At 35.3% G+C, this 23,427-nt stretch overlaps 1 protein-coding gene and 1 long non-coding RNA gene across 2 annotated transcripts in view; both read left to right on the top strand.

Moving 5' to 3' along the window:
• Nucleotides 1-4,900, top strand: part of LOC112867579 (uncharacterized) — a 208,164-nt gene extending 203,264 nt beyond the window's left edge. Inside the window, exon 12 of the mRNA XM_086715140.1 lies at nucleotides 4,767-4,900. Within this exon, the coding sequence (XP_086571266.1) occupies nucleotides 4,767-4,900 (134 nt within the window). The remainder of the gene's footprint in view (nucleotides 1-4,766) is intronic.
• Nucleotides 4,901-5,984: 1,084 nt separating this feature from the next.
• LOC147579428 (uncharacterized) lies at nucleotides 5,985-16,531 on the top strand. The gene is made up of 3 exons (XR_015253928.1): nucleotides 5,985-6,089; nucleotides 8,948-9,067; nucleotides 16,057-16,531. It is a non-coding gene; the product is annotated as an uncharacterized LOC147579428 (long non-coding RNA).
• Nucleotides 16,532-23,427: the final 6,896 nt, after the last annotated feature.

Below are 23,427 nucleotides of genomic sequence, written 5' to 3'. Positions count from 1 at the left end.
TAGTAAAATTTATTCCAAGGTATTTTATTATTTTGAATGCTATTGTAAATGGAATTTTCTTAATTTTTCTTTCTGATAGAGTTGTAGGAGTACAGATCCTTGTCTTGTTTCTAATCTTAGAGAAAAACCTTTCAGGTTTCCACTGTTGATCTTATTAGCTGTGGGATTATCATATATGGTCTTTATTATGTTGAAATACATTCCCTCTATAAGCATTCTGTTGACAGTTTTTATCATGAATGGATGTTGAATTTTGTCAAAAGATTTTTCTGCATCTATTGAGGTAATCATATGATTTTTATCCTTCATTTTGTTAATGTGATGTGTCACATTGCTTGATTTGCAGATGTTGATCCATCCTTGAATAAATGCCACTTGAATATGGTAAATAACCCTTTTAATGTTATTAGAACTTCTTTTATCATTCGTATTTCTAACAACATTCTCTTCATGGTGATATATGTATTGCCTAAGATAATAAAACCTTTTTGTAAAGCTCTCCCCCTTTCTTTCTTAACCCTCACCAGAATCACCTTTAATGTCCATTTTTCCAACAATCTTTTTAAGGTAATCTAGGTTTTTTTTTTAAGTTTATTTATTTGAGAGAGACAGAGGTAACATAAATTGGGGAAAGGCAGGAGAGAGAGGGAGACAAAGAGAATCCCTGATGTTGGGCTCAGACTCACAAAACTAAGATCCTGACCTGAGCTGAAACTGAGTCAGACACTTAACTGACTGAGCCACCCAGGCACCCCTAGTTTTTTTGTTTTTATCATGCTGTTCAAAACTCTTGTAGTTTCCTACCCATTACCCAATTCCAAAGACATTTCAACATTTTTTGTACTTGTTACAGCAGTAGCCCACTTCCTGATCCAAAAATCTGTGTTAGTTTGCTTAAACTGGCATAACAAAATACCATAAACTGAGTGGCTTAAAGAACAAAAAAACTATTGTCATACAGTCAGCAAGTAAAAATCCAGAATCAGATGTTGGTCATGATGTTTTCTTCTGAGACCTTGATTGAAAATCTATTTCATGCCTCTTTCCTACCTTCTGGTGGTTTTCTGGCAATATTTGACATTTCTTCTCTTATAGATGCATCACCCTGATCTGTGCCTTCATCTTCATATGGTGTTCTCCCTATATATGTGTCTGTCTCTGTGCTCAAGTTTCTTGTTTTTATAAAGATACCATTTCTATCAGATTAAGGCCTAGTATAATGACCTCATTTTAACTGGATTACCTTTTTAAATACCCTATTTCCAAATAACGTCACATTCTGAAGTAATCGGGGATAGGAATTCTATACTTTTTGGCAGGAGTGGGCACAGTTTTACCCCATAACCCCTTCATTATAGTGTGAAGGATTGTGGAGATCACAGCTAATTATGCACCAATATCCAGAAGGCCTAATAAATTGAGTTCTGAACTTGGTACAGGACCATTATTTTCTACTAGGGATTCTGGGACCTTGGCCCAACCCCTAGTCTTGCATATTTTTGAAAGCTGAGACATCTGTTTAAAGTTGACAGGGCTCCATAGTTCAGCCCTAGATTCTCTGGGAGGCACAGAAAGAATAGCACATGTATTAATCATAAGAGGATCATCCTGAAGACTCTAATTGAGCAGCCTGCTGGAGCCACAGGCCACCCACTACTTGACCATGAGTCCCTTGGTAACAAAGCTTATCAGTCTCCTCTTTAGGAACCTACTGTTGAGTAACCAGATCTAGAGATTTCTTTGGGATACCCTACCCTAAATGGTCTAGGGGAGGACACAGGCTTACCATTTTTACATCACTCTTTCTTCTGGTCAGTCTTTGCTATCTGGGCAGGAGCCATGTTTTACAAACTCAATAATTGTCAGTGAAGATCTGGATTATGTCTCAAACTGATCAACATGACCTTTAAGGAGGTTTAATTGAGTTCAATAACCCATAAGAACTGGATGAACAAACCTCATTTGTACATCTAAGAGACCAGTAGGGTGGCTCACAGGAAACTATATCCATGGAAGGATGATTCATCCATGTTGTTCAGTGCCAAAGACCTCATCATGTGTGGGCCAAATCTCTGAGTCAATATACTATCCAGCTGAGAATGTAGATGGTGTTGAGTGCTTGCATTCTTCCAACGCAGTGCCATCCTCCTGTTTTTCCTTAGTCAAAGTGGCTGCTGTTATTGTACTCTGGAAGTGGGGGTCTTTAATGTCATACCCTCGAGGTGCCACTCTCACTAAGTTTAACAAGATTACCCCCTTCATTAAGGAGGCAAACTATCCAAGTCTCTAAGAGCGTCAGATTACTAAACAAAGTGATCCCAAAGAGATCTTTGTTCTTTTTTTATTTCAGGTATGAATCTTAACAAAAACTTGCTGTGTTGTAGGCTGTCTTTTGGTGCCAGAACCATATTTACACCTAACAATGGTAACTGGGTACAACTCAGCATTCAGAGTCTCTGATGAATTTTCTTGTCATCACTGAAGGACTGTATCAGTAGTTAGGGAATTACTTCTCTAGCTTTCCTAGAGTCTCTCTTTTGGATCTGTATTTTGGACCACCATATGAGTTTGACCAAGGAATTAGAGGCTAAAGGGAAGCACCAGCGATCCCCCTAATACCTGAAAAAGTTATGTAACCAGTTGCTACCACTACCCAAAACACCCCCAGGATCCACTAGTATTTTCTGAGTTCTATTGGCATGGCTGATGAAGTACCCATGGAACTCTCAGACTCTTGAAAATGACCCACTAACGTCACTGGAGAGTGTCTGATGGATTTCTCTAATACCTCTCAAAAGTGCCCTATGGGAAGTTGAGGGTGTTTGCCTTCTAGATAGAAAGTCAGTGTACTCTATTAACCATTCTGCTCAGTTCACCAATTTGTCAGAGAAAGCCTGACAGTTGTTGAGTTGGTCAATTAATAAGCCAAACTGAAAGTAATTTAATTACTTTATCTAATTACTATGATATTTTATAAGCAAGAGTCAAAACAGGAAAGGGCCAACTTTAACAATGTTCCATTTTTCCCCATTAAAGGAACCAGGGGAGTGTTAGATGTTCATCACAAATGCAGAGGAAGATTGTCTCTCACTGCTGAAGGATCCTCAAACAAAAGGCTCTTGCCATTTTATGGCGCCAGGATATGGAGGGACTTGGGGAGGGCTAGGAGTGGAAAAGTACTGAAAACTAAGTCAGAAAGGAGAAAGTTGTCCTCAAGGCTTCCCCAGGAAGGTAGCCCAAGCAGAGTCACCTGAACAGTACAGTGCCTCATTTGAAGTCTATGAATGGAACAGCTGGTCTAGGGAATGCTGACCTGGAGAGGCCTGAATACATGATTGTACTTCCTTGCAAAGATCAGCACACCAGCTGTGTTTTAGGCCTAGTGTGGAGTAGGAAGCTTTTTCATATGATAACTGCCAGGTAAAAACTTTGTAATTTTCTATGGGTTGAACCTGAAAGATTACACATAGGATTTTAACTTGGATCTGCACTCCATAATTTATACACTTATACTAATATATATTGAGACACACACACACACACATTCATGCATACATGTGCATGTGAACATATACATGCATATTGTGCATATACATGTTTTAGAAATCATGAGGACTCTTGGACACCTTCAATTCTAATCTCTCATGTCTCATTCTTGCTTTCCTCCATTTCATATGTGTATATTCTTTCTTCCAGTGTTAATCTTGAATCTTTATTGGAGCTAAGAGCCTGAGCATGTAGTTGCTCAATCCTATAATGCTTCAACTTCATTAAGGAACTGCTCAGCACATACCAGTACAAAAATAAGTCTACTCAAATGATTTAGTGATTTTTCTTGCAATCTGCCCCCTATATTCTTGCCTAAGATTGAGGGTATTTTTCAAACACTGTATTGATGACTTATTTGGATTAGTATTGTTATTTTTATCCCTTCACTAGAGTCATTTCACTTGCATTCAGTGTTAGTTTCCTCTTCTTATTCTTGTTGATTTAATTTTATTTTTGGAATGTATAGAGAGCATTAACCTGCTTCAAAAAGCAAATATTATGCAAAAGATATATGTCCTTCTCTTTGCATTCCTTAGACTTCTCTCCCATCCCATCTTCTTATAAGTAAGTAACTGTATTATTTTCATGTTTATTTTTCCTCTATTTTGTGAATTTAATATCTATTTCTCTATTTGTTTCTGATTACTTCTTTCTGACCCAAAAATTAGCGTACTAGATACACTTTTTTAAAGAGTTTTTCCACTTAAACATTAGCTCTTTTTGTCAGTTTATAGAAATATTTATTAATTTTATGCAAATACATAAAGCAGTTTATACCATGTAATATGCCATAGATTATACTATACTATAATTTATAACATATACCTTAGTTTATTCAACCAATATCCTATTCTTAAACATTTAGATGGTTTTAAATATTTTGCAATTGCAAACAATATTGTAATGAATAGACCTTGTACATATGCATTTTTGTTGGTTGGTTTATTGTTATCAATTAACCTACTATATAAATAACCCAAAAGTGGAGACTGTTATGAAATGTATTTGTTGCCTCAGAATATTTAGGACATAATGAGACAGCCTCAGTAGTATCAATTAAAACTTTTCTTATCATTTCCATGTCAGATCAACCATTAGGACAATTTATTTATAGCTATAAAAAGAAAATGCTATTGTACACTTGTTATAAATTTAAATCTGGAGTTTTCATAGATCTGCTTTTCCATTTAGTGAACTAAATGCATCTCTTTATTTAGCTCATTTTGGAGTACCAGATGAAAATTTAATGCTTGTGAATGAAGATTCAGTGTCACAACCCCAAATGCAAGTAGAGAAACAAATAACTTACAGAAAGAAAAGGTGCCATAATAAGTATAATAATTATGGATAAGTTTAAATTATTTTAAACCCATCAGAAGATTTTTTTCTTTGGTTCATGAGGACACTTTTGAGCATATGTTTTATAGAAACTTTACACTCTAACCTAAATTGTGAATATGCAAAGATAACTAGAAAACAAAAGTAAAAGCATTAATACCCTCATGCTGGAATTTGAAATCATAAGACTATTTCACAGTCATAGGACACACATTAAGTATCCACCAACGCCCACCAATAACCCTCCAGTAATACCTCAAAGTATCTTTTAGCTGAATCTGTGAGATTACAGTTCTTGGGAGATTTTGACAATTGGGCACTTCTGACCTGTAGTAGTGTCATTCTGACATAAGGTCCAATTGAGAAACGTGAGAGGTTTAATTGGGCCACACTGTCATCATTTGTTACTGAGAGAGAGCTGCTAGCTATGAAGTTGGTTAATTCAGACAATAAACTAATTTGAAAGTCACAATTAAGCCTTTATTCACTTGTGATAATATAAACAAGAGTCTAAATATAAAAGGGCACCAGCCCACCAGTATTTCAACCAGTGTTTCATAAAATGACATCAGACAGGCATCAAATGTATCAGTGCAGATGGGTAAAGAATATCTTACATATACATATATACATACATACATATGTACAATTATCTACCATTATAGAAGTATTCATATTATACCAGTTCTGTAGTTGAGATATATGTATCAGTTTATTTGGCCAATCTCCATGCTTTAACATTTAAATGGTTTTAAGTATTTTGGAATTACAAAAAAGGCTGTAATGAATACTCTTGTGCATATGAGTTTTCATTGCTTGGTCTATTATTGTGTATTAGCCTAAGTATAAATCACCCATGATACCTGAAGACCAACATAAAATGTATATGTTACTTAGGTTTATTTATGAAATAATGAGACAGTTTTGAAATCAGCCATTTTCATAACAGTTCTAGCATTATAATAATTCACTTATGACCTTATAAAAATGAAGGAAAATGCTACTGTGCATTTGTTATAAATTTGAAATCTAGGGATTTCACAATAGATCTGTTTTTCCAGTTAGTAGACTAAATCTATCTTTTTCTATAGCTTATTTTGGCATACCTGATGAAAATCTTATGTTTGCGAGTCAAGATTCAGCATCAAAATCCCAAGTGCAAGTAAAGAAAAAAATAACTTCCAGAAAGGAAAGGCGTAAAAGTAAGTATAGAAATTATAGGAAACTTTTTAAAATTAACCTCATCAGATTTCATTTGGTTCATGAATATGTTTTTTGGGCATATATTTTATAGAAACCTTACACTCAGATCTAAAGTGTGAATATCCTGGGGCACCTGGGTGGCTCAGTCAGCTGAGTGTTTGACTTCAGCTCTGGTCAGATCTCACGGTTCCTGGGTTCAAGCTCTGAATCGGGCTCTGTGCTGACAGCTCAGAGCCTGGAACCTGCTTCAGATTCTGTGTCTCCCTCTCTCTCTGCCCCTCGCCTGTCCATGCTTACACACTCTCTCTCTTTCTCTCTCTCTCAAAAAATAAGTAAATATTAAAAAATAGATAAGGCATGTATACCCTAAGATAGATACAAAAGCAAAATTAATAATACTGTTTGGTTAGTATTTGCAAGGTCAGTAATTATTAAGTAAATGGCTTCCATGCACACTAATGAAAATTATTCACATGATTTTTTTCTTCCATGGGAAGCAAATTTGATGATTTTTTGGCATATCCAGACATTTCAAACATTTATGTTTTTTTTTTTCCTTAGCATTTCCTCTTGGAAAGCAAAACAATGAAATGATGTCACAGGAAAATCAATTTCCTGAGGAGAAAGTTTTATTTTTAAGAAACCAAGTTCAAAGTAAAAAACTTGAAACTACTAGAAATATGAATCTTGATAGCAAATAATTAAATGTAAATCTTATGAATTATTTTTAATTAAATTCAGGAGAACACTTTTGGATTTATGAATATGTCTTCAACCATATGCTCTTTGGTAATGATTCCCATCACACTTTAGATACTTATTAATAATTTATCTCTTTGTTTTAAAATTACTGAATTAGATGTGTTAAATCTTACTTTGGGATTTATTTTTTCTTGCAGTTGTGGCAGCTTATGATTTATATCTTATGACAATCTATTATTTATGGTATATAAAGTTAAGATTTATAATATCTTTCAAGGACAGAACATTTTGTCTTAATTAGGAAGTTTTTATTTATTTTCTCCCAAAACTACTTTATCTACTATTAATGTAGCTCCATAAACCTCTGGTTGGTATTTGCATCATACATTTTTTTCTATCCTGTTTCTTGTATCTTTGTGATTTTGCTGTATCTCTTGCAAGAAACTTATAAGTGTAAATATCTTAAAATGCAGCTCGTTGTCTTTTAAGTAGTTCTCAATCATATATAATCTAGTTATTTCTACTTCTAATTACCCCATTTCTTGGGTAATTTTTCCTACTTTTCTTTCACTTTTTCAGTCTCTGTATTTTTTACCCTTATATGTTTTTCCTTACCCATATCTGATTAAAAATTTTTAGACTTTATTCTAAAATGTGAATACTCTAAAAAAACTAAAGATCATTTTAAATATGTAAGTATATATAATAATGTTTATAATAATATTTCTAAATTAAATATATTTAATGCTTCTGTAAAAGTAGCAAGACTGCTTACATACACACAAGTGAAAGTATATTCACATGATATTTATATTTCAACTAGACAGGATTTGCTTATATCATTAAAAAATGACATAACATATTGTTGGATAAATAACATATATTGTAAATCCAAAAGTTCTACCACAGATCCGGTTCTCTATTTACTGCTTTTATGACTTTCTTCTTGAGGCCCAGAAAATGGATGAGATATCAGATGAAAATCTTTTGCCTGACACTTAAAACTGTTAGAAAGAAAAGACTCAGTAGTGAATATGATAATTATGATTATTAAATTATTTAAAATTTCAATTGATTTGAACAGAATTTTGTTTATGAATGTATATTCTGCTACAAGCTTACATACATCTATTAAGTCAGATTTTTATTGTGTTATTTAAATTTCCTATTTCTTGATTTTCTTGAATTTTGTTTGTCCTACCAATTATGGAGAGATGCATATTGAATTTTCGCATTATGATTGTGGAATTATCTATTTATTCCTCCAGTACTATTTTCATTATATTGCCAATTTTCCTTATACTGTCTGTTGTTAGGTGCATAAAAATACAAATGTTAGATAATTTCTTATGAATTCAATGATTTCTTTTTCTGAAAGGTGCCATTTTATTCTGTCTCCATTAAGGTCTTTTGACCAAAATCCTATTTTGTCTGACAGTAACATAACTATTGCGTATTTATTTTGGTTACATTTACATGACATATGACATTTTTTCACCTACTTAGTTTCCAATTTTCTGTATTATTATTATTTAGTAGTGTCACTTATAAATAACCTATAATTAAATTATTTATAAATCTAGTATGACTGTCTTTGTCTATCCCTATAACATATAATCCATTTATAATTATGGTACTTATTGATACATTTCGATTTAATTATTTCTATTTTGGAGTGCTCTGTATTCTTCCTACCTGACCTAGCTTTCTTTCTATTTCATTTCCTTATTTTGGAATTATTACTTTCTAATCAGTCTAACTTTTACATCAATCCTATACGTTTTAAAATTTTTAAGTATTTAAAAAATGTAAATGCCCTTAGTACAATAAAGTCTAATTATAATTTTCTAAATGTGTGTATAAAGTAACAAAAGTACCTTCACATACTTTCAGGAAAGCACTGTGATGATTTTTATATTTAATTTTATAGTCTGTTTTGAAAATTCACCAGAATTTTGTTTTGTTTTGTTTTGTTTTGTTTTGGTTTTGTTTGGTTTTGTGTGTGTGTGGGGGGGAAGTGTTTGATCATTTGTTTAAATTGTGTTCATTTGCTTAAATTTTATAAAACTGGAAAGAAACTGTAAGTGGTTCTTTATTAAAAATAAAGAGAGTTAACTTTTACTTTTTATTGAGTTAAAAGTCTCTATTTTTGTAGCTGAGAAAATGGATGAAAAAGCAGGTAAAAATCTTTCATCTGAAGATAATGAAGTTTTAATCTCAAAAGGCTCATCTCAAATTAAGACACTTGGAGCTACCAGAAAAGTGGGACTTACTAGTAAGTATAATTATTAAAAATATTATTTAAAATAAAAAAAATTATTAAAAGATATTTAATATATTTCTTTCTTCAGTTCATGAATATATATATTCAATCATAAATGCATGCTATATACATATATATATGCTACATCTGTAATGTGTGAGCATGTATGTTATCCATTTGGTCAAGTTGATTAATTATGTTGTTGGTGCTTTCTTAATTTCATTGAGATTCTAACCTTATTATTTGTGAGGAAAGTATATAAAATTCAACTCCTGTGATTGTTTATTTCTCTATTACTCTTTGTAGTTCTGCCAATTTTTGTTTTATTTTTCTAAGGCTATTTACTGTATATAATAAATATAAATTATATGCAGATATATACATATGTATGTAATACACAAATTTTAAAATGTTATATATTCTTAGTGAACTGAAATTTCATTCTTAATGATGAACATTTTGTAATAACTTTTTGGTGTGCTTTTAGTTCATTTTACCTAATATTTACATAGTATCTTAATGTAATTATTTGCATAGAATAATTTTTTCATCATTTTACTTTCAATCTTTTCATATTGCTATGAATTATTTGTGTAACTTTAAAACAAAAGGCATTGTGGTTGGTTATTTTTTAATCCAATGTAACAGTCTTTGTGTTTTATTTATTTATTTATTTATTTATTTATTTATTTATTTATTTTTAAATAATTTTTTATACAATTTTATTTTATTTTTTTCAATATATGAAATTTATTGTGAAATTGGTTTCCATACAACACCCAGTGCTCATCCCAAAAGGTGCCCTCCTCAATACCCATCAACCCACCCTCCCCTCCCTCCTACCCCCCATCAACCCTCAGTTTGTTCTCAGTTTTTAACAGTCTCTTATGCTTTGGCTCTCCCCCACTCTAACCTCTTTTTTTTTTTTCCTTCCCCTCCCCCATGGGTTTCTGTTAAGTTTCTCAAGATCCACATAAGAGTGAAACCATATGGTATCTGTCTTTCTCTGTATGGCTTATTTCACTTAGCATCACACTCTCCAGTTCCATCCACGTTGCTACAAAAGGCCATATTTCATTTTTTCTCATTGCCACGTAGTATTCCATTGTGTATATAAACCACAATTTCTTTATCCATTCATCAGTTGATGGACATTTAGGCTCTTTCCATAATTTGGCTATTGTTGAGAGTGCTGCTCTAAACATTGGGGTACAAGTGCCCCTATGCATCAGTACTCCTGTATCCCTTGGGTACATTCCTAGCAGTGCTATTGCTGGGTCATAGGGTAGGTCTATTTTTAATTTTCTGAGGAACCTCCACACTGCTTTCCAGAGCGGCTGCACCAATTTGCATTCCCACCAACAGTGCAAAAGGGTTCCCGTTTCTCCACATCCTCGCCAGCATCTATAGTCTCCTGATTTGTTCATTTTGCCCACTCTGACTGGCATGAGGTGATATCTGAGTGTGGTTTTGATTTGTATTTCCCTGATGAGGAGCGACATTGAGCATCTTTTCATGTGCCTGTTGGCCATCCGGATGTCTTCTTTAGAGAAGTGTCTATTCATGTTTTCTGCCCATTTCTTCACTGGGTTATTTGCTTTTCGGGTGTGGAGTTTGGTGAGCTCTTTATAGATTTTGGATACTAGCCCTTTGTCTGATATGTCATTTGCAAATATCTTGTCCCATTCCGTTGGTTGCCTTTTAGTTTTGTTGGTTGTTTCCTTTGCTGTGCAGAAGCTTTTTATCTTCATAAGGTCCCAGTAATTCATTTTTGCTTTTAATTCCCTTGCCTTTGGGGATGTGTCGAGTAAGAGATTGCTACGGCTGAGGTCAGAGAGGTCTTTTCCTGCGTTGTCCTCTAAGGTTTTGATGGTTTCCTGTCTCACATTCAGGTCCTTTATCCATTTTGAATTTATTTTTGTGAATGGTGTGAGAAAGTGGTCTAGTTTCAACCTTCTGCATGTTGCTGTCCAGTTCTCCCAGCACCATTTGTTAAAGAGACTGTCTTTTTTTTTCCATTGGATGTTCTTTCCTGCTTTGTCAAAGATGAGTTGGCCATACGTTTGTGGGTCTAGTTCTGGGGTTTCTATTCTATTCCATTGGTCTATGTGTCTGTTTTTGTGCCAATACTATGCTGTCTGGATGATTACAGCTTTGTAGTAGAGGCTAAAGTCTGGGATTGTGATGCCTCCTGCTTTGGTCTTCTTCTTCAAAATTACTTTGGCTATTTGGGGCCTTTTGTGGTTCCATATGAATTTTAGGATTGCTTGTTCTAGTTTCGAGAAGAATGCTGGTGCAATTTTGATTGGGATTGCATTGAATGTGTAGATAGCTTTGGGTAGTATTGACATGTTGACAATATTTATTCTTCCACTCCATGAGCAGGGAATGTCTCTCCATTTCTTTGTATCTTCTTCAGTTTCCTTCATAAGCTTTCTATAGTTTTCAGCATACAGATCTTTTACATCTTTGGTTAGATTTGTCCCTAGGTATTTTATGCTTCTTGGTGCAATTGTGAATGGGATCAGTTTCTTTATTTGTCTTTCTGTTGCTTCATTGTTAGTGTATAAGAATGCAACTGATTTCTGTACATTGATTTTGTATCCTGCAACTTTGCTGAATTCATGCATCAGTTCTAGCAGACTTTTGGTGGAGTCTATAGGATTTTCCATGTATAATATCATGTCTTCTGCAAAAAGCGAAAGCTCGACTTCATCTTTGCCAATTTTGCTGCCTTTGATTTCCTTTTGTTGTCTGATTGCTGATGCTAGAACTTCCAGCACTATGTTAAACAACAGCGGTGAGAGTGGGCATCCCTGTCGTGTTCCTGATTTCAGGGAAAAAGCTCTCAGTTTTTCCCCATTGAGGATGATGTTAGCTGTGGGCTTTTCATAAATGGCTTTTATTATGTGTAAGTATGTTCCTTCTATCCTGACTTTCTCAAGGGTTTTTATTAAGAAAGGGTGCTGGATTTTGTCAAAGGCCTTTTCTGCATCGATTGACAGGATCATATGGTTCTTCTCTTTTTTTTTTATTAATGTGATGTATCACGTTGATTGATTTGCGGATGTTGAACCAGCCCTGCATCCCAGTAATGAATCCCACTTGATCACGGTGAATAATTATTTTTATATGCTGTTGAATTCGATTTGCTAGTATCTTATTGAGAATTTTTGCATCCATATTCATCAGGGATATTGGCTTGTAGTTCTCTTTTTTTACTGGGTCTCTGTCTGGTTTAGGAATCAAAGTAATACTGGCTTCATAGAATGAGTCTGGAAGTTTTCCTTCCCTTTCTATTTCTTGGAATAGCTTGAGCAGGATAGGTATTATCTCTGTTTTAAACGTCTGGTAGAACTCCCCTGCGAAGCCATCTGGTCCTGGACTCTTATTTGTTGGGAGATTTTTGATAACCGATTCAGTTTCTTCGCTGGTTATGGGTCTGTTCAAGCTTTCTATTTCCTCCTGATTGAGTTTTGGAAGCGTGTGGGTGTTTAGGAATTTGTCCATTTCTTCCAGGTTGTCCAATTTGTTGGCATATAATTTTTCATAGTATTCCCTGATAATTGTTTGTATCTCTGAGGTATTGGTTGTAATAATTCCATTTTCATTCATGATTTTATCTATTTGGGTCATCTCCCGTTTCTTTTTGAGAAGGCTGGCTAGAGCTTTATCTATTTTATTTATTTTTTCAAAAAACCAACTCTTGGTTTCATCGATCTGCTCTACGGTTTTTTTAGATTCTATATTGTTTATTTCTGCTCTGATCTTTATTATTTCTCTTCTTCTGCTGGGTTTAGGCTGCCTTTGCTGTTCTGCTTCTAGTTCCTTTAGGTGTGCTGTTAGATTTTGTATTTGGGATTTTTCTTGTTTCTTGAGATAGGCCTGGATTGCAATGTATTTTCCTCTCAGGACTGCCTTCGCTGCGTCCCAAAGGGTCTGGATTGTTGTATTTTCATTTTCATTTGTTTCTATGTATTTTTTAATTTCTTCTCTAATTGCCTGATTGACCCACTCATTCTTTAGTAGGGTGTTCTTTAACCTCCATGCTTTTGGAGGTTTTCCAGACTTTCTCCTGTGGTTGATTTCAAGCTTCATAGCATTGTGGTCTGAAAGTATGCATGGTATAATTTCAATTCTTGTAAAATTATGAAGGGCTGTTTTGTGACCCAGTATATGATCTATCTTGGAGAATGTTCCATGTGCACTCGAGAAGAAAGTATATTCTGTTGCTTTGGGGTGCAGAGTTCTAAATATATCTGTCAAGTCCATCTGATGCAATGTATCATTCAGGGCCCTTGTTTCTTTATTGACCATGTGTCTAGATGATCTATCCATTTCTGTAAGGGGAGTGTTAAAGTCCTCTGCAATTACCACATTCTTATCAATAAGGTTGCTTATGTTTGTGAATAATTGTTTTATATGTTTGGGGGCTCCTGTATTTGGCGCATAGACATTTATAATTGTTAGCTCTTCCTGATGGATAGACCCTGTAATTGTTATATAATGTCCTTCTTCATCTCTTGTTACAGCCTTTAATTTAAAGTCTAGTTTGTCTGATATAAGTATGGCTACTCCAGCTTTCTTTTGGCTTCCAGTAGCATGATAAATAGTTCTCCATCCCCTCACTCTCAATCTAAAGGTGTCCTCAGGTCTAAAATGAGTCTCTTGTAGACAGCAAATAGATGGGTCTTGTTTTTTTATCCATTCTGATACCCTATGTCTTTTGGTTGGCGCATTTAATCCATTTATATTCAGTGTTATTATGGAAAGATACGGGTTTAGAGTCATTGTGATGTCTGTATGTTTTATGCTTGTAGTGATGTCTCTGGTACTTTGTCTCACAGGATCCCCCTTAGGATCTCTTGTAGGGCTGGTTTAGTGGTGACAAATTCCTTCAGTTTTTGTTTGTTTGGGAAGACCTTTATCTCTCCTTCTATTCTAAATGACAGACTTGCTGGATAAAGGATTCTCGGCTGCATATTTTTTCTGTCTAGCACACTGAAAATCTCGTGCCAATCCTTTCTGGCCTGCCAAGTTTCAAAAGAGAGATCCGTCACAAGTCTTATAGGTCTCCCTTTATATGTGAGGGCACGTTTACCCCTTGCTGCTTTCAGAATTTTCTCTTTATTCTTGTATTTTGCCAGTTTGACTATGATATGTCGTGCAGAAGATCGATTCAAGTTACGTCTGAAGGGAGTTCTCTGTGCCTCTTGGATTTCAATGCCTTTTTCCTTCCCCAGTTCAGGGAAGTTCTCAGCTATAATTTCTTCAAGTACCCCTTCAGCACCTTTCCCTCTCTCTTCCTTCTCTGGGATACCAATTATGCGTATATTATTTCTTTTTAGTGTATCACTTAGTTCTCTAATTTTCCCCTCATACTCCTGGATTTTTTTATCTCTCTTTCTCTCAGCTTCCTCTTTTTCCATAACTTTATCCTCTAGTTCACCTATTCTCTCCTCTGCCTCTTCAATCCGAGCTGTCGTCGTTTCCATTTTGTTTTGCATTTCGTTTAAAGCGTTTTTCAGCTCCTCGTGACTGTTCCTTAGTCCCTTGATCTCTGTAGCAAGAGATTGTCTGCTGTCCTCTATACTGTTTTCAAGCCCAGCGATTAATTTTATGACTATTATTCTAAATTCACTTTCTGTTATATTATTTAAATCCTTTTGATCAGTTCATTAGCTGTTGTTATTTCCTGGAGATTCTTCTGAGGGGAATTCTTCCGTTTGGTCATTTTGGATAGTCCCTGGAGTGGTGAGGACCTGCAGGGCACTTCCCCTGTGCTGTGGTGTATAACTGGAGTTGGTGGGTGGGGCCGCATTCAGACCTGATGTCTGCCTCCAGCCCACAGCTGGGGCCACAGTCAGACTGGTGTGTGCCTTCTCTTCCCCTCTCCTAGGGGCGGGATTCACTGTGGGGTGGCGGGGCCGTCTGGGCTACTTGCACACTGCCAGGCTTGTGATGCTGGGGATCTGGCGTATTAGCTGGGGTGGGTAGGCAAGGTGCACAGGGGCAGGAGGGGCAGGCTTAGCTCGCTTCTCCTTAGGTGATCCACCTCATGAGGGGCCCTGTGGCAGCGGGAGGCAGTCAGATCTGCTGCCAGAGGTTTGGCTCCGCAGAAGCACAGAGTTGGGTGTTTGCACGGAGCGAGCAAGTTCCCTGGCAGGAACTGGTTCGCTTTGGGATTTTGGCTGGGGGATGGGCGAGGGAGATGGCGCTGGCGAGCGCCTTTGTTCCCCACCAAACTGAGCTCTGTCGTCTGGGGCTCAGCAGCTCTCCCTCCCTTTGTCCTCCAGCCTTCCCGCTTTCTGAGCAGAGCTGTTAACTTATGACCTCCCAGACGCTAAGTCGCGCTTGCTGTCAGAACACACTCCGTCCAGCCCCTTCCGCTTTGCCAGCCAGACTTGGGGGCTCTGCTTGGCCGGCAAGCCGCCCCTCCGCCCGGCTCCCTCCTGCCAGTCCGTGGAGCGGGCACCGCCTCGCTGCCCTTCCTATCCTCTTCCGTGGGCCTCTTGTTGCGCTTGGCTCTGGAGACTCCGTTCTGCTAATCCTCTGGCGGTTTTCTGGATTATTTAGGCAGGTGTAGGTGGAATCTAAGTGATCAGCAGGACGTGAGGTGAGCCCAGCGTCCTCCTATGCCGTCATCTTCCGACCTCCCCCAGTCTTTGTGTTTTAAATGGAACGTTTAATAGATTTACATTTAATGGAAGTATTGATATGTTGAGGGTAAATGATTTGTATTTTGTCTTTCTTATCTGATGTGTTTTTGATATTCTTTTAAATTTATTTTGAATGTATTCTTTACCATTTCTTTATTCCCTCACCGATTATCTGTTACAAAAATATTGAATTTAATCCTAAATTGTGAATACCTTATAAAACTATTCTCTTGAAAAGTACTCCCATTATTTCTGTAATTCACATAGTCACTCTGTAAATCACTATCTCAACAATGTGTAGACATCACTATTTCAACAATATGGTATTTGATTATGTTTCAGAACATGAAAGGAAATATTCCTCGATAATTGGTATGTATTTGAATTACAAATTAATGAATACAATTGTCTTCTTAATGGGTTAAAAGCATCCTTCTTATAGCTCAGAAAGTAGATATGTTAGATGAAAATCTTTTACTCAAGCATAAAGTTACATTGTCAATAAGCCAGTCTCAAAGTAAGAAATTTATACCTGTGAAAATGAAAACGCTAAGTAGTAAGTATGACAATTTTCAATATCATTGATTTATTTTTAATTAAAGAAAGCAGCAAAACTTTGTCCTTATAATCAATCATGTATTTTGTATGCATCTGTTACCTCAAATGTATTTATTGTGTTGTTCAATTCTTCTTTAATTGAAGTTCTGTCTATTCTATATTACTAAGAGATGTTATGTTAAATTCTCCCACTGTGGTTACAGACTTCTCTGTGTTTCCTGGTAGTTTTGCCGGTTTGTTTTATGTATTTGGAAACTCGGTTATTAAATGTGTGCAAATTTGTACTTGTTATTTATATCTGATAAACTGAGCCTTTGTCTCTTTAAAAGTATAATCTTTCTTTCTAGGAATATTTTTGTGCCTTAATGTTTATTTTGTCTCTTGGTAATATAGCTATATGCCTTCTTGTGATAAGTATTTACAGTTTTTTCTTAAGATTTTAGACAGAAGTTAATGGTGCCTATAGCATCTTAGTATTTTCTTATAATCATCCTAACCCACAAGAAAAACCCAACAATATATTTATTAATTGGTTGTGTCAAACCAAATTAGGACCTGTTGGGATCTACATAACTTTTGTGGGAACATAAATTATCAGTAAACTTGGGCAAATACCTAGCAGTGTGATTGCTGGCTCATATGGCAAGACTGTATTTAACTTTATAAGAAACTGCCAAACCATCTGCAAAGTGCCTCTAGAATTTTGCATTCCAACCAGCAGTGAATTGGAGTTCCCATTGATTTACATCCCTGGCATCATTTGTGGTTTTCAGTGTTTTGGATTTTAGCCATTTTAATAGGTGTGTAATAGTATCTCATTGTTTTAATTTATAATTCCCTGATGACACATATGTAGAATTTCTTTTCAGATGCTTATGTGCCATCTATATGATTTATTTGTTAAGGTATCTGTTCAGATCATTTGCCAATATTGTGATTGGGTTATTTGTTTTCTAATTGTTGAGATTTAAAGCATTCCTTAAATACTATGAATAACAGTTCTTTATCAGATATATGTTCTGCAAATATTTTCTTCCGTCTGTGTCTTGTATTATTATTCTCTTAACAGTGCCTTTCAGAGATCAGAAGTTTGTTTTCCTTTTAATTTAACTTATCATTTTTATTTTTTTCATGGATTGTGCTTTTGGTATTGTATATAAAAAGGCATCACCAGTTTGCATTACAAAAACAGTGTAAGAGGGTTCCTCTTTCTCTGCACCCTTGCCAACACCTATTGTTTCCTGTGTTGATAATTTTAGCCATTTTTACTGGTATGAGGTGATATCTCATTGTAGTTTTGTGTCTCCCTGATGATCAGTGCTGTTGAGCACCTTTTCATGTATCTGTTGGCCATCTGAATGTCATCTCTGGAAAAATGTCTATTCATGTCTTCTGCCCAATTTTTAATCAGATTATAATTTTAGCGTGCTGAGTTTGATAAATTCTTTACAGATTTTGGATACTAACCCTTTATCAGATATGTCATTTGCAAATATCTTCTCCCATTTGGTAGGTTGCCTTTTAGTTTTATTGATTGTTACTTTCACCGTAGAGAAACTTTTTATTTTGAAGAAGTCCCAAAGTTTATTTTTGCTTTTGTTTCCTTGTCTCAGGACACATATCTAGTAAAAAGTTGCTATGGCCAATGTCAAGGATATTAGTGCCTGTGTTCCTCCTGGATTTTTATAGTTTCATGTCTCACATTTAGGTCTTTCATCCATTTTGAATTTATTTTTGTGTGTGGTGTAAGAAAGTGGTCCAGTTTCATTATCCTGTATGTTGCTGTCCAGTTTTCCCATCACCATTTGTTGAAGAGACTCTTTTTTCCGTTGGATATTCTTTCTTGCTTATCAAAGATTAATGCCCCATAGAGTTGTGGGTTCATTTCTAGATTTTCTATTCTGTTCCATTGATCTATGTGTCTGTTTCTGTGCCTGTACCATACTTAGTCACTACAGCTTTGTAGTATAACTTGAAGCCTAGAATTGTTATGCTTCCAGCTTTGCTTGTCTGTAATATAGACATTTGAACAATATTTGTTATTCCAAAAACCAATATTTGTTGTTTCAATCCATGAACATACAAAGTTTTTCAATTTCTTTGTGTCATCTTCAATTTCTTTCATCAGTGTTCTATAGTTTTCAGAGTACAGGTCTATCACCTCTTTGATTATGTTTATTCCTAGATAATCTTATGTTTTGGTGCAATTGAAAATGGGATTCAATAATTAATTTCTCTTTCTGGTTCTTCAATATTGGTGTATAGAAATTCAACAGATTTCTGTATATTGATTTGAATCTTATGATTTTAATGATTCATGTATCAGTTCTAAGTTTTTTAGTGGAGTCTTTCAGACTTTTTACATAAAGTATCATGTCATCAGCAAATAGGGAAATTCTTCTTCCTTGCTGTTTTGGATACATTTTATTTGTTATTGTTGTCAGATTGCTGAGGCTAGCATTTCCAGTACTATGTTGAATAGCAGTGGTAAGAGTAGACATCCCAGTATTGTTCCTGATCTTAGGAGAAAAGCTCTCAGTTTTTCCCCATTGAGGATGATGTTAGCTGTGGGTCTTTTATATATGGCCTTTTTTATATTGAGATAGGTTCCCTCCAACCCTACTTTGTTGAGGGTTTTTAACATGAATGGATGTTGTACTTTGTCAGATGATTTTTCTGCATCTATTGAAAGGATCATATGGTTCTTATCCTTTCTTTTGTTAATGTGGTGTATCACACTGATTGATTTGTAAACATTGAACCATGCTTGCAGCCCAGGAATAAATCCCATTTAATCATGGTGAATGATTCTGTTAATGTACTGTTGGATTTGGTTTGCTAGTATTTTATTAAGAATTTTTGCATCCATGTTCATTAGGGTTATTGGCCTCTGCTCTTTTTTTAAAATGTTCATTTATTTTTGAGAGAAAGACAGAGACAGAAACAGAATGTGAGTGGGGGAGGGGCAGAGAGAGAGGGAGACACAGAATCTGAAGCAGGCTCCAGGCTCTGAGCTGTTAGCACAAAGCCTGAAGCGGGGCTCAGACTCACAACTGTGAGATCTGACCTGAGCCGAAGTCAGACACTCAACCGACTGAGCCTGTACTGTTTTTTAGTGGAATCTTTATCTGGTTTTGGTATTAAGGTAATTCTGGCCTCATATATCAGTTTGGAAGTTTTTCTTCCTCTTCTATTGTTTTGGAATAGTTTGAAAAGAATAGGTATTGACTCTTCTTTATTTTTTGTTTTAATTTAAATTCAAGTTAGTTAACATACAGTGTAGTCTTGACTTCAGGGTAGAACCCAGTGATTCATCTCTTATGACACCCAGTGCTCATCCTGAAAAATGCCCTCCTTAATGCCCTTCACCCATTTAACACATCCCCCTAACCCTCCACCAGCCCTCAGTTTGTTCTCTGTATTTAACTCTCTTATGATTTGCCTCCCATTCTGTTTTTATTTTATATTTCCTTCCCTTCCCCTATGTTCATTTGTTGAGTTTCTCAAATTCCACATATGATTTAAGTCATATGATACCAGTCTTTCTTTGATTTATTTTGCTTAGCATAATACCCTCCAGTTCCATCCACACTGTTGCAAATGGTAAGATTTCATTCTTTTTCATTCCTGTATGTATGTATGTATGTATGTATATATATGTATATGTATGTATATATGTATGTATACATATATACATACATATACACATACATATACATACATATATATGTATATATGTGTGTATATATATGTGTGTGTATATATATATATATATATATATATATATATATATATATATATGTATATTACCCACATCTTCTTTCTCCATTCATCGGTTGATGGACATTTAGGCTCTTTCCATAATTTGCCTATTGTTGATAGTCAAGCATTTTTGTATCCTTTGTAATTCCTTGTAGTGCAATTGCTGGGTTGTAGGGTAGTTCTGTTTTTAATGTTTGAGGAACCTCCATACTGTTTTCTAGAGTGGCAGCACCAGTTTGCATCCCCACCAACAGTGCAAAAGTGTTTCCCTTTCTCCGCATCCTCACCAACACTTGTTGTTTCCTAGGTTGTTAATTTTAGCCATTCTGACAGGTGTTAGGTAGTATCTCTTTGTGGTTTTGATTTGTATTTCTCTGATTATGAGTGATGTTGAGCATCTTTTCATGTGTGTGTTAGCCATCTGGATGTTTTCTTTGGAAAAGTTTCTATTCATGTCTTCTGCCATTTCTTCAGTAAATTCTTTATAGATTTAGGATAATGAAAACAAACCCTTTGGGATGCAGCAAAGGCAGCCCTAAGAGGAAAATACATTGCAATTCAGGCCTATCTCAAGAAGCAAGAAAGTTCCCAAATATACAACCTAACCTTATACCTAAAGGAGCTAGAAAAAAAGCAGAAAAAAAGGCCAGAGCCAGCAGAAGAAAAGAAATAATAAAGATTAGAACAGAAATAAACTGCATAGAATATTAAAAAAAAAAAACCCGCAGAACATATCAATGAAGCTAAGAGCTGGTTTTTGGAAAGAATAAACAAAATTGATAAATCCCTAGCCAAACTTCTCAAAAAGAAAAGAGAGCAGACCCAAATAGATACAATCATGAATGAAAGAGGAGAGATCACAGCCAACACCACAGAAATACAAATGATTATCAGAGAATAGTATGAAAAATTATATGCCAACAAACTAGACAATATGGAAGAAATGGACAAATTCCAAGACACACACAACCAAACCTCAAATAGGAAGAAAAAGAAAATTTGAACAGGCCCATAACCAGCAAAGAAATTTAATCAATTATCAAAAATGTCCCAACAAGTAAGAGTCATGGGCCAGATGACTTCCCAGGGGAATTCTACCAGACATTTAAAGCAGAGTTGGGGCGCCTGGGTGACTCAGTTGGTTAAATGTCTGACTTTAGCTCAGGTCATGATCTCACAGTCCGTGAGTTCGAGCCCTGTGTCGGGCTCTGTGCTGACAGCTCAGAGCCTGGAGACTGCTTCAGATTCTGTGTCTCCCTCTCTCTCTGTCCCTCCGCTGCTCATGCTCTGTCTCTCTCTGTCTCAAAAATAAATAAAAACATTAAAAAAAATTAAAGCAGAGTTAATACCTATTCTTCTCAAATTGTTCCAAAAAATAGAAACAGAAGGGAAGCTTCCAAACTCATATGAAGCTAGCATTACCTCAATTCCAAAAGTAGACAAAGACCCCACTATAAGAAGAATTACAGACTAATATTCCTGATGAACCTGGATGCTAAAATTCTCAACAAGGTACTAGCAAATAGAATTCAATGGTGCATTAAAAAAAGTATTCACCATGTCAAGTGGGATTCATTCCTGGGCTGCAGGGCTGGTTCAATATTCACAAATCAATCAGTGTGATACACCACATTAATAAAAGAAAGAATAAGAACCATACAACCCTAACTCTGGTTTAAATGTTTGACAGAATTTGCCTGTAGAGTCATATGGCCTTGGACTTTTGTTTTTTGGGAGCTTTCTGGTAATTTGTTAGTGATTCAATTTCTTTGCTGACTATAGGCATGGTCACATTTTCTATTTTTTCCTGTTTCAGTTTGATAGTTTATATGTTTCTAGGAATTTATCCATTTCTCTAGGTTATCCAATATGTTGGCATATAGCTTTTTTTTTAAGTTTATTTATTTATTTTGAGTGAGAGAATGTGTGTGCAAGCAGAGGTGGGGCAAAGAGAGAAAATCCAAAGCAGGCTCTACACTCCGTGAGGAGCCTGTTGCAGGGCTCAATCCCATGACTGTGAGATCATAACCTGAGCTGAAATCAAGTCAATCACTTAACCAACTAAGCCACCCAGGCTACCCAGCATATGGTTTTTTTTTTTATAATGTCTTTTACGTTTTTTTGTGTATCTGTGCTGTTGGTTGTTATTTCTCTTCTCTCATTTGTGTTTTTATTTGGGTTCTTTCTGTTTTATTTTTGATAAGTCTGGCTAGAGATTTATCAGTATTTTTAATTTTTTCACAGAACAAGCTCCTGCTTTCATTGATCTGTTCTACTTTTTGTTTGTTTGTTTCCACATCAGTTATTTCTGCTCTAATCTTTATTATTTCCTTCCTTCTGCTGGCTTTAGGCTTCATTTGTTGTTTATTTTCTAGCTCTTTTAGGTATAAGGTTATGTTGTTTAGTTGACTTGTTTCTTAAGATTGGCCTGTATTGCTGTATACTTCCCTCTTAGAACCGCTTTTACTGCAACCCAAAGATTTTGAAAACTTGTGCCCTCATTTTCATTTTTTCCCATGTATTTTTAAAATTTCTTTGATTTCCTGGTTGACCCATTCCTTTTTAGTAATATGTTGTTTAACCTCCATGTATTGGTGCTATTTCCAAATTTTTTCTGGTTGATGACCTCTAGTTACATAGCGTTGTGGTCAGAAAAGGTGCATGGTATGATTTCAATTTTTTTATTTGTTGAGGCCTTATTTGTGACCTAAATATATCTATTCTGTAGAATTTCCCATGTGCAATTGTTTCCTAGTTAATCTGCTTAGATGATCTGTCCATTGTTGTAACTGGGATGTTAAAGTCCCCTAATATTATTGTATTATTATTGATGTGTTTCTTTAGGTTTTTTTATTAATTGATTTTTATATTTGGCTTCCTCCAACTTGGGGTCATAAATACTTACAATTATTAGATCTTCTTGTTGGAGAGACCCCTTTTTCATGATATAGTGCCTTTTTTCCTCTCTTATTACAGTCTTTGATTTAAAATCTAGTTTGTCTCAAATAAGTATGGCTACTCTAGCTTTATTTTGATGTCCATTAGCATGATAAATCATTCTCCATACCCTCACTTTAAATCTGGAGGTGTCTTTGGTTCTAAAATGAATCTCTTGTAAGCAGCATATCAATGGATCTTGTTTTTTATCCATTCTGATACACTCTTTTGATTGGAGCATTTAGTCCATTTACATTCAGAATAATTATTGATAGATATGAATTTTGTGCCATTTAATTACCTGTAAAGTCACTGTTCCTGTAGATTATCTCTGTTCTCTTCTAGTCTTTGTTGCTTTCTTTCCCACTCAAAGTGTACCCTTTAATATTTCTTGTAGACTTGGCCTAGTGTTCACAAACTCCTTTAGTTTTTGTTTGTCTTGGAAACTCTTTATTT

The sequence above is a fragment of the Puma concolor genome, chromosome B4, assembly GCF_028749965.1.
Source record: "Puma concolor isolate L17-30 chromosome B4, mPumCon1.1.hap2, whole genome shotgun sequence".
Taxonomy (NCBI): Eukaryota; Metazoa; Chordata; class Mammalia; order Carnivora; family Felidae; genus Puma; species Puma concolor.
The sequence above is the reverse complement of the archived record's forward strand: the minus strand, read 5'-3'. Positions and strand labels throughout refer to the sequence as shown.